Raw genomic sequence first — 12,500 nt, 5'->3', positions numbered from 1 at the left:
GAAAGTCTCTTTTTAACCAGCCTGGAATCGGGCTTTATTCCATCCACATTTCATATCATTTTTTGATTCCTCAGGATTTGAAGACAACGAATTTTCTCTTAACTTTCTTGAGAAATTAGAGAAAGTCTTTTTAAGCAGCCTGGAATCTGGTTTTATTCCATCCACATTTCATATCATTTTTTGATTCCTCAGGATTTGAAGAAAACGAATTTTCTCTTAACTTTTTTTGGGAAATTAGAGAAAGTCTCTTTTTAACCAGCCTGGAATGTGGCTTTATTCCATCCACATTTCATATCATTTTTTGATTCCTCAGGATTTGAAGACAACGAATTTCTATTAACTTCTTGAGAAATTAGAGAAAGTCTCTTTTTAACCAGCCTGGAATCGGGCTTTATTCCATCCACATTTCATATAATTTTTGATTCCTCAGGATTTGAAGAAAACGAATTTTTTTAACTTTCTTGAGAAATTAGAGAAAGTCTCTTTTTAACCAGCCTGGAATGTGGCTTTATTCCATCCACATTTCATATCATTTTTTGATTCCTCAGGATTTGAAGACAACGAATTTTCTCTTAACTTTCTTGAGAAATTAGAGAAAGTCTCTTTTTAACCAGCCTGGAATCTGGTTTTATTCCATCCACATTTCATATCATTTTTTGATTCCTCAGGATTTGAAGAAAACGAATTTTCTCTTAACTTTTTTGGGAAATTAGAGAAAGTCTCTTTTTAACCAGCCTGGAATGTGGCTTTATTCCATCCACATTTCATATCATTTTTTGATTCCTCAGGATTTGAAGACAACGAATTTTCTATTAACATTCTTGAGAAATTAGAGAAAGTCTCTTTTTAACCAGCCTGGAATCGGGCTTTATTCCATCCACATTTCATATAATTTTTTGATTCCTCAGGATTTGAAGACAACGAATTTTCTCTTAACTTTCTTGAGAAATTAGAGAAAGTCTTTTTAAGCAGCCTGGAATCTGGTTTTATTCCATCCACATTTCATATCATTTTTTGATTCCTCAGGATTTGAAGAAAACGAATTTTCTCTTAACTTTTTTGGGAAATTAGAGAAAGTCTCTTTTTAACCAGCCTGGAATGTGGCTTTATTCCATCCACATTTCATATAATTTTTTGATTCCTCAGGATTTGAAGACAACGAATTTTCTCTTAACTTTCTTGAGAAATTAGAGAAAGTCTTTTTAAGCAGCCTGGAATCTGGTTTTATTCCATCCACATTTCATATCATTTTTTGATTCCTCAGGATTTGAAGAAAACGAATTTTCTCTTAACTTTTTTGGGAAATTAGAGAAAGTCTCTTTTTAACCAGCCTGGAATGTGGCTTTATTCCATCCACATTTCATATAATTTTTTGATTCCTCAGGATTTGAAGACAACGAATTTTCTCTTAACTTTCTTGAGAAATTAGAGAAAGTCTTTTTAAGCAGCCTGGAATCTGGTTTTATTCCATCCACATTTCATATCATTTTTTGATTCCTCAGGATTTGAAGACAACGAATTTTCTCTTAACTTTCTTGAGAAATTAGAGAAAGTCTCTGAATCGTCTAACTTTCTTCAGAAATTAGAGAAAGTCTCTTTTTAACCAGCCTGGAATCGGGCTTTATTCCATCCACATTTCATATCATTTTTTGATTCCTCAGGATTTGAAGAAAACGAATTTTCTCTTAACTTTTTTTGGGAAATTAGAGAAAGTCTCTTTTTAACCAGCCTGGAATCTGGCTTTATTCCATCCACATTTCATATAATTTTTTGATTCCTCAGGATTTGAAGACAACGAATTTTCTATTAACATTCTTGAGAAATTAGAGAAAGTCTCTTTTAAGCAGCCTGGAATCTGGTTTATTCCATCCACATTTCATATAATTTTTGATTTCTCAGGATTTGAAGAAAACGAATTTTCTCTTAACTTTTTTGGGAAATTAGAGAAAGTCTCTTTTTAACCAGCCTGGAATGTGGCTTTATTCCATCCACATTTCATATCATTTTTTGATTCCTCAGGATTTGAAGAAAACGAATTTTCTCTTAACTTTTTTTGAGGAAATTAGAGAAAGTCTCTTTTTAACCAGCCTGGAATCTGGTTTTATTCCATCCACATTTCATATCATTTTTTGATTCCTCAGGATTTGAAGAAAACGAATTTTCTCTTAACTTTCTTGAGAAATTAGAGAAAGTCTTTTTAAGCAGCCTGGAATCTGGTTTTATTCCATCCACATTTCATATCATTTTTTGATTCCTCAGGATTTGAAGAAAACGAATTTTCTCTTAACTTTCTTGAGAAATTAGAGAAAGTCTTTTTAAGCAGCCTGGAATCTGGTTTTATTCCATCCACATTTCATATCATTTTTTGATTCCTCAGGATTTGAAGAAAACGAATTTTCTCTTAACTTTTTTGGGAAATTAGAGAAAGTCTCTTTTTAACCAGCCTGGAATCTGGCTTTATTCCATCCACATTTCATATAATTTTTTGATTCCTCAGGATTTGAAGAAAACGAATTTTCTCTTAACTTTTTTTGGGAAATTAGAGAAAGTCTCTTTTTAACCAGCCTGGAATCTGGCTTTATTCCATCCACATTTCATATAATTTTTTGATTCCTCAGGATTTGAAGAAAACGAATTTTCTCTTAACTTTTTTTGGGAAATTAGAGAAAGTCTCTTTTTAACCAGCCTGGAATCTGGTTTTATTCCATCCACATTTCATATCATTTTTTGATTCCTCAGGATTTGAAGAAAACGAATTTTCTCTTAACTTTTTTGGGAAATTAGAGAAAGTCTCTTTTTAACCAGCCTGGAATCTGGCTTTATTCCATCCACATTTCATATAATTTTTTGATTCCTCAGGATTTGAAGACAACGAATTTTCTCTTAACTTCTTGAGAAATTAGAGAAAGTCTCTTTTTAAGCAGCCTGGAATTGGCTTTATTCCATCCACATTTCATATAATTTTTGATTTCTCAGGATTTGAAGACAACGAATTTTCTATTAACTTCTTGAGAAATTAGAGAAAGTCTCTTTTTAAGCAGCCTGGAATCTGGCTTTATTCCATCCACATTTCATATAATTTTTTGGATTTCTCAGGATTTGAAGAAAACGAATTTTCTCTTAACTTTTTTGGGAAATTAGAGAAAGTCTCTTTTTAACCAGCCTGGAATCTGGCTTTATTCCATCCACATTTCATATATTTTTTGATTCCTCAGGATTTGAAGAAAACGAATTTTCTCTTAACTTTTTTGGGAAATTAGAGAAAGTCTCTTTTTAACCAGCCTGGAATCTGGTTTTATTCCATCCACATTTCATATAATTTTTTGATTCCTCAGGATTTGAAGACAACGAATTTTCTCTTAACTTTCTTGAGAAATTAGAGAAAGTCTCTTTTTAAGCAGCCTGGAATCTGGCTTTATTCCATCCACATTTCATATCATTTTTTGATTCCTCAGGATTTGAAGACAACGAATTTTCTCTTAACTTCTTGAGAAATTAGAGAAAGTCTCTTTTTAACCAGCCTGGAATCTGGTTTATTCCATCCACATTTCATATCATTTTTTGATTCCTCAGGATTTGAAGACAACGAATTTTCTCTTAACTTTCTTGAGAAATTAGAGAAAGTCTCTTTTAACCAGCCTGGAATCTGGTTTTATTCCATCCACATTTCATATCATTTTTTGATTCCTCAGGATTTGAAGAAAACGAATTTTCTCTTAACTTTCTTGAGAAATTAGAGAAAGTCTTTTTAAGCAGCCTGGAATCTGGTTTTATTCCATCCACATTTCATATCATTTTTTGATTCCTCAGGATTTGAAGAAAACGAATTTTCTCTTAACTTTCTTGAGAAATTAGAGAAAGTCTCTTTTTAACCAGCCTGGAATCTGGTTTTATTCCATCCACATTTCATATCATTTTTTGATTCCTCAGGATTTGAAGAAAACGAATTTTCTCTTAACTTTTTTTGGGAAATTAGAGAAAGTCTCTTTTTAACCAGCCTGGAATCTGGCTTTATTCCATCCACATTTCATATCATTTTTTGATTCCTCAGGATTTGAAGACAACGAATTTTCTCTTAACTTCTTGAGAAATTAGAGAAAGTCTCTTTTTAAGCAGCCTGGAATCTGGTTTTATTCCATCCACATTTCATATCATTTTTTGATTCCTCAGGATTTGAAGAAAACGAATTTTCTCTTAACTTTCTTCAGAAATTAGAGAAAGTCTCTTTTTAACCAGCCTGGAATCTGGTTTATTTCATCCACATTTCATATCATTTTTTGATTCCTCAGGATTTGAAGAAAACGAATTTTCTCTTAACTTTTTTGGGAAATTAGAGAAAGTCTCTTTTTAACCAGCCTGGAATCTGGCTTTATTTCATCCACATTTCATATAATTTTTTGATTCCTCAGGATTTGAAGACAACGAATTTTCTCTTAACTTTCTTGAGAAATTAGAGAAAGTCTCTTTTTAAGCAGCCTGGAATCTGGCTTTATTCCATCCACATTTCATATCATTTTTTGATTCCTCAGGATTTGAAGAAAACGAATTTTCTCTTAACTTTTTGAGAAATTAGAGAAAGTCTCTTTTTAACCAGCCTGGAATCTGGCTTTATTCCATCTACATTTCCTATTATCATTTTTCGATTCCTCAGGATTTAAAGAAAATTAATTGTCTCTTAACTTTCTTGAGAAATTAGAGAAAATCTCTTTTTAACCAGCCTGGAATCTGGCTTTATTCCATCTACATTTCCTATTATCATTTTTCGATTCCTCAGGATTTAAAGAAAATGAATCGTCTCTTAACTTTCTTGAGAAATTAGAGAAAATCTCTTTTTAACCAGCCTGGAATGTGGCTTTATTCCATCCACATTTCATATTATCATTTTTCGATTCCTCATGATTTGAAGAAAACGAATTTTCTCTTAACTTTCTTGAGAAATTAGAGAAAGTCTCTTTTTAACCAGCCTGGAATGTGGCTTTATTCCATCCACATTTCATATCATTTTTTGATTCCTCATGATTTGAAGAAAACGAATTTTCTCTTAACTTTCTTGAGAAATTAGAGAAAGTCTCTTTTTAACCAGCCTGGAATGTGGCTTTATTCCATCCACATTTCATATCATTTTTTGATTCCTCAGGATTTGAAGAAAACGAATTTTCTCTTAACTTTCTTGAGAAATTAGAGAAAGTCTCTTTTTAACCAGCCTGGAATGTGGCTTTATTCCATCCACATTTCATATATCATTTTTGATTCCTCATGATTTGAAGAAAACGAATTTTCTCTTAACTTTCTTGAGAAATTAGAGAAAGTCTCTTTTTAACCAGCCTGGAATGTGGCTTTATTCCATCCACATTTCATATAATTTTTGATTCCTCATGATTTGAAGAAAACGAATTTTCTCTTAACTTTCTTGAGAAATTAGAGAAAGTCTCTTTTTAACCAGCCTGGAATGTGGCTTTATTCCATCCACATTTCATATCATTTTTTGATTCCTCAGGATTTGAAGAAAACGAATTTCTCTTAACATTCTTGAGAAATTAGAGAAAGTCTCTTTTTAACCAGCCTGGAATGTGGCTTTATTCCATCCACATTTCATATATTTTTTGGATTTCTCAGGATTTGAAGAAAACGAATTTGCTCTCAAATTTCTTGAGAAATTAGAGAAAGTCTCTTTTTAACCAGCCTGGAATGTGGCTTTATTCCATCCACATTTCATATAATTTTTGGATTTCTCAAGATTTGAAGAAATCGAATTTTCTCTCAACTTTCTTGAGAAATTAGAGAAAGTCTCTTTTTAACCAGCCTGGAATGTGGCTTTATTCCATCCACATTTCATATAATTTTTGGATTTCTCAGGATTTGAAGAAAACGAATTTGCTCTCAAATTTCTTGAGAAATTAGAGAAAGTCTCTTTTTCACCAGCCTGGAATGTGTCTTTATTCCCATCCACATTTCATAATGACATAATTTCTAGAAGACAGAGTCTTCACAATGCAACCCAAGTTCGCAGGATTTGAAGCAAACGAAAAGCATAATGCTAAACTTTATTTACTAACTCCTATGGTTAGAGAAACAAAAAATATATATTATATATAAGGATAATCATAGTGGAATAAGGAGGCAATAACATTATTTAACAAAAATCGCAGAATTCCAGTTCTTCTTATTATTAGGATTAGTGTCACATCTATTCATAGATACTACTTGAGTGTGAGACTCGGTGATAACTTAAAAGTAACACAATGTTTTACTGACCTAAGGCTTCTTTGATAAGTTATTTTATAATACAATTACATTTATGAGTACACGAAGGATGAGGGAGAGATTTTGTAATGGGGGGGGGGGGTAAAAGAAATGGAGAAAGGGCTTACACACCTTATAAGGGGGCTGTTCGACCAATTGTCTGGAAAGATCTGGGTTCATTTATTCGAATCCGAAATTGTGAATGATGGAAAATACGATGTAAAATATTCAGTTTTCAAGTGATAGCGTGACCTGTTGAAAATATCTTGAAGTTTTTATTGTTATTATAAATTTCCGTATGATTAAAATGTCAAGTTTTTATTGTTGATATTTTAAATACTTGTAAGATATTTAAATTTTTTTTTTATATTTTAAATGTTTGTAAGATTAAATTTTTATTTTTTTTTTTGATATCTTAAATTTTCGTCTGATTAAAATGTCAAGTTTTTATAGTTATTTTAAAATTTCGTATGATTAAAATGTCTTCTTTCAAATAAATTTTGAAAAAGAAAAAAAAAAACCTCCAAAGAATAATTTGATATGATAGAATGGAGAATTGTTTATTAGAAAAGCACTCAGATGCAGACATCCGTCACGGCAGATCATTTCTTGAAAAAAACTTGCTTTAAGACCTGGACGTAGAGCTTTGACTTATGAGATTCGAAAAGTATGGTCCTTGTTAAAAGCAACTGTTGCACCGTGGAATCAAGACTATTTACAAAAAAAAAAAAAAAAAAAAAAAAAAAAAAAAAAAAGGAAAAATGTAATAGTCCAGCATTGTGCATTTTAAAACATATAAGATCAAAAGCTAATATACTCAATGAAATGAAAACGGAGATTTTGAATAAAATCCGACAGTCATTACAGACAGAACAATGAGTAAAAGCTATGATAAAACTTTTAACATTAAATAAGGCATGTGAAATAATCCATGATATTTTGATGGCGTACGGTTAATGTGGTTGGTCGATTCATCTTTAGTTTCTTTTTATTTGTATATTTTGTGTTTTTATATATATATTGTTATTGTGTCGGCTATAGCTGTTTGATAAAGAATAATTGTTAACGGGTAACTTTGTGGTCATTTTGTTATACGCTATCTATATATGTTAAAAGTTTGTAGCTGTGGTCAATAAATTATCTATCTATCTCGAACCTTTAAAAAATTGTTGTTTTGAAGAAATATTGAAAACATTAATCCCCAGCCATTTAAAAAAAACATATGGACTTATTTAGTTTATAAAAACAGATTCAATAAAACCTACAGCTTGCCTAATGTCTGTGATAAAAGTAAAGAATATTCATAAAAAAAAAAGTCCTATAGCCACATTCTACAAAACGATATATAAAAAGAGTGGCTGGAGAGCCAAGAACAGATGAAAAACACACAACGGTTAATTTGCTAAAATAAAAAGTTCGCCTCGACGATCAAAGAGAATCCTAACTTTGAATGAGGTATGTGACAGTGAAGAGTCACTCTTATGCAAAGGCTTTTAAAAGGGAGGGGGTATGAGAGGGGGAGGGGGTTGAGGGGTGAATGAGAAGGGGTGGGTGGAGATAAGCATGCAGGGGTGATAGTTCGCTGAGAGGGAAAGTAGGGGGGTGAGACTATGGTGGGGAAGGCCCAGTTTAAAGGTCGCTCATGAATGGCAGAGGCAAGGGACAGTGACATTGCCATACCAAGCAGTAAAATGTCCAGCGCTCCAACCAAGCTAGGACCACGGAGGGCCAGGCAATGGCTGCTGATGACTCAGCAGATAGACCTATATGCTCCCCCAACACCCACTATCCTTAGCTCACAAGGATGGTGAGATTGCACCGACCTAAAGAACTAACTAGTTTGAGCAGGACTCGATCCCCAGGGAAGGACGCTGCCACCAGGCCACCACAACCCTTAAGAAGGGATGAAAAAGGGGTGAGACTATGGTGGGTTAGGCCAGGGGTGAAGGAGGAGTGAGACAAGGGGTGGGTTAGGGCAGTGAAGGGGTGAGCCCGTGCTGAGGGCGAAAAAGGGATACGGCTGGGGAATGGTCGAGTTATTAATCCTCCTAGGGTTGAGTGGAGCCCTTTCTCACAATGTTCAAAGACCATAAAGGCAGCTAGAAAAAATAGACAAACACAGAAAGGTATCGCTTTTGGGGGAGGGGGGGGGGTGTAGTAGACAGGGTCCATTCGATCAGACAGACAAACAGACAAGTTTACAAGGTTGTAAGGACTAAAATAAAATTAGTTATGTGAGAAATAATCTTCAAATGTATGCAAATCAGACAAGAAGAAACAGATCTATGCTTTTTTTATATATATTTTTATATATTGAACCAACAGTCAAAAAATGTCACAAGCATTGGAGGGGGGTTTTGAAGACCAAACACATACACACACATACAGACAGACATGCATAGATACTTATACAAACTCCACACTAACATCTAAATATGGCGTCGATGAGACCCAAATATTTGCTCATAAAATATATTAATTGCATTTCAACATCCAAAGAACCTAGCTCGAGTCGGTGCATGTTTTTCATATTCCCAGTTGCATTTTTCCAGTCTGCGTCTGGGAGCATCTGTGTGCGTGTGTGTGTTCGTATGTGTGCGGTCTCTAAATCATGTTAGTACCAGGATGCCCTTTTTTATGGACTGACGATGGTAAAGTACATGTTCTAACTGACACAGAGTGTCATTTTCCACAACATATGGCCATGTGAGGAAAAGCGACAACTCCTGTGGAAAGAAAGAAAGCTTCCGGGTATCCAACAGTTGGGGATGGTGCAACGTCTAAAAAGAAATAATCTATTTTGCTCCAACTAGAGGGGAAATAACATCTTTTGACACACGCAAGATGTGGAATGTTATCTATCTAAAAGAACACAATCTGAGCCTTTTTTTATATATATAAAATTCTGCAGATATAGCATGTTTCCTTATCAATATCAACAGGTGTCTCTTCTATGTGGGTTTCTTAAGTTCAAAACCACTCGATGTCTAAAAGCAAGACAACATTAGATGTTGGATGTTGAAGGCATCGTGTGGGGAGAGGTTTTCCACATTGCCATTTATGTACAGGTGATGGTCGGTCCAAGTGATCTTACACTCATCTCTTCCTTTTGGACTTCATTTCTTTTCCTCTCCGGTTTTCTAAGCCTAGTCCTTCCAGGAGAAGGACCTTGGGCGCTCGGGTAGTATCACAAAACAAAAACACCACGAAGTTGATTATTATATTTTCATTTTGCAACGAATGAGACTAGGAAAAACACTGGCCTACTTATATACAGATTCTCAGAAGTCTCTGGGATTTATTAAATGTGCTTTCTGCCGAGATATCAAAATACCTATCATCATTTCACCTCATAAAAAAAAAGAAAAAAAAAAGAAGGACAAGTCTTCAGTTATAATTTCCATTTTATTTTCTGTCTTCAAGGTTTCTCTTTGCTTTGAGCATCTAATACGGTCGTATATTCATTTCCACATCTCTTGGGAGATTTTACTTGCGAGAGCTGTTGTTTACATTAGTGTATTTTGAGTCCATAAGTACTGGCCTTATCGTGAAGGGCACACTCCCTCCCATTGGAAGTGACTGGGAAGGGGGGCGTGCGTAAAGGCAAAAACAATCAGTGCGTATAAAAAGTGACAGACTTGGATGCTGTTCGAAAATAGGCTGCAGACAAACCAGAAGGAGACGCCTAGTATTATCATGAAGACGTTGGTTACTGACTATTTATGGTAAATATCTGCAATGCTAGATTTAATAAGTACTGGCCTTTTGATGGTTACAGGCTTATTGGGGACATTCAAATCCATTTATTTATGCCTAAGTGTACAGTGCTACAGTAGACTGTTACTCCAATTGTTTGAACGGAACACTATTTACTTGTTACCATTCCTTTAAATATTGGCTAAAAGGGGTTTATTACATCAAGCAAAGTGGCTGATGGTCAACGACAATTTTGAAAATCAATTTATATGCAAGAGCCTTAAGTAGCACAAATTTATGATCACTGTAAAATATATAAGCAGAGAAAGAGATTCATATCAATAGGCCTTATTCTCCTCTGGTTTGTGAAAAAATTACTTCATAACAGTCTTGAATATTTACAGTTCATTGTCGGTGATAAATGTATCAATACAGCATGTGATTTGGATGAAAATGCTGTTCATCAAGTTAAAATGAAAAAAAAGCAGCTCTCTTGTTTTCCCGAAGCAATATTATCCACTTCTTTGTTTTCCATATCTTGTTTAACTCTTGATATTGCTGACAACGAAGGCTTGAGGTGCTTGGGCTATCACTTGGAGGAAGGTGGTATACTAAGGCCTTCCAAGGGGACAGTGAACTCTTCTTTCTTTATTCCCCCTCGGTCCATCCTCTTCAGGCTATCGAAACCACCTCTTCAGGAAAGAGTGCCTCCTCCGGGGCATTTTGAAGGAGTTTGATGAACGAAGAGAAAAAGGCAGATGAGAAAAGGTCTTAATTAGAAGGATTGATTAGAGGAGTATTCAAGGCTGATGATAGAAGTGATGATCAGAGACCCCTTTATCCCGTTTCATTATTTTTACATGTTCATCATGAGGACGGCCATAGAAGTCATGAAGTAGAGGGTCAGGCCGACCTTCTTCATGCTGGCTGAGTCGGCGCCGCTTTCGCCTGAGACCAAGACCTGAAAGATTAGATAGAAAACAATGTTCAGTTATTTCATCGGCCATACTGCTTAGACTATGCTGGATTTCAATCATGCAGGGTCAGCAGAGAAATTATTAATGAAAATGAATGTCACAAACACAGGTAAACTATAACAAGAGCAACTAGAGGACTTCAGCCTAGTACAATTATCCATTATTAATTTTGGTTGATCTTGATAACCAAGTTTAATCATTTTTTCTTATCATTATAAGATGAAAATGGAAAAGGAATAGGGTTTCCACTTGAGCGGGTCTTACCCTGCGGTTGTTAAGTGCTTGTGGTGGACGGAAGTTGTTGACCATGTTTCCTCCTTGGTCGTTCCTCAGAGAACGGAATGAGCGCATCTGCAGACAAACGATACCAGGTTTAATGAGGAAGGAATCATAGTGGAGAAAAGAAAAGACTTCAGTTTGATAGAAGTAATAATGTAGAGCTAAAAAAGGAAAAATTACTTCTACTCTTTTTATGGCCCTTTCAAATTATCAAGGCTATCTATTGGACTTACCTTTATTGGTTGGCTCTTTTAGAGTTTTCTGCGTCTCTCTCTCACACACGTACAAACTCTCAACACACACACATTAGGTGACTGTAAGGAAAATTTCAAGGGTCAAGACTGCACAAACTCTGAATGCTTATAAGTTGAGTATCTCTCGGCTAATGGCGTTTTATATGCGCGTTATTGCGGATTCATATACGACGTCGGTGAATAAAACAAGACCATTTGTATAATATTTTATATTTCTACCATGATTCAAGCAGATATCTCAGTAGCTTCATTACCTAACCCAAGAAACAAAGATGACTGTTTGTAATCTAGTAATATGCCAGCAAAAAGCTCTAAGACTTATGTAGATGTGGAAAAAACTTTTCTCCAGAAAGACCTTTTTTTTGGTCTATAACTCTGATGAGAACAGGTATGAAGTAGTTGATACAATAAATACAATATAGATAAATTCAGACAGCTGCAGATGGAAAGAATTTAAGTTGAATTACATTAGGAAGGGAAAAGAATGAGCAAACTATTAGCCTGTTTCCTATGACCAATAAATATCTCCCTCTAAGTTCCTGGTATCTGTAAGTTTTGAGAAAATGTTCAAGCTTTAGTGTATCAGTATTTAGTAGTGATTATTTTCTTATTCTTGTGTAGTCTAATGTAATTTGAAGGCAGAGAATTTTACGTGTTGCTTAAGTGTATACTGTACTGATATCTATTTGTTGTATCAAATAGATTTGACTGAATTGAACCACAACTTAGGTGTAATGGGTCTTAAAAATTTCAAGGTTGTGTAATGATTGTTTGGTATATACTGATATTTCCTTTTTATTACGTGGTCAGTTAGGAGTATCCACCATATATATAATTCAACATTTCAATTATTGTAATTATGGGGTTAGAATAAATCGATATTTACTTACTTCTCATTTTGATTGGAATTGTGTGTTAGGTTATGGGTACCCATGGTACGAGACGCTGAATGTTGGGTTATCGGGTGATGACGTAGATTACAAGGGATCACTGGTTATATACTTTATATATTTAATTTTTGTCATTACATGGTAAATTACGGAGACACCGT

At 34.4% G+C, this 12,500-nt stretch overlaps 1 protein-coding gene across 1 annotated transcript in view; it reads right to left on the bottom strand.

The window, feature by feature from the left end:
- Positions 1 to 6,030: 6,030 nt before the first annotated feature.
- The window catches only part of LOC137657838 (carbonic anhydrase 2-like), a gene marked incomplete at its 5' end in the record, with an annotated part of 21,066 nt that continues 14,596 nt past the window's right edge, over positions 6,031 to 12,500 (bottom strand). Inside the window, 2 exon segments of the mRNA XM_068392425.1 lie at positions 6,031 to 10,900; positions 11,181 to 11,267. Coding sequence (XP_068248526.1) covers positions 10,796 to 10,900; positions 11,181 to 11,267 — 192 coding nt within the window.

This window comes from Palaemon carinicauda, chromosome 18 (genome assembly GCF_036898095.1).
Source record: "Palaemon carinicauda isolate YSFRI2023 chromosome 18, ASM3689809v2, whole genome shotgun sequence".
NCBI classification, from domain to species: domain Eukaryota; kingdom Metazoa; phylum Arthropoda; class Malacostraca; order Decapoda; family Palaemonidae; genus Palaemon; species Palaemon carinicauda.
Note: the sequence above shows the minus strand (reverse complement) of the source record. Positions and strands in the feature narration are given on the sequence as shown.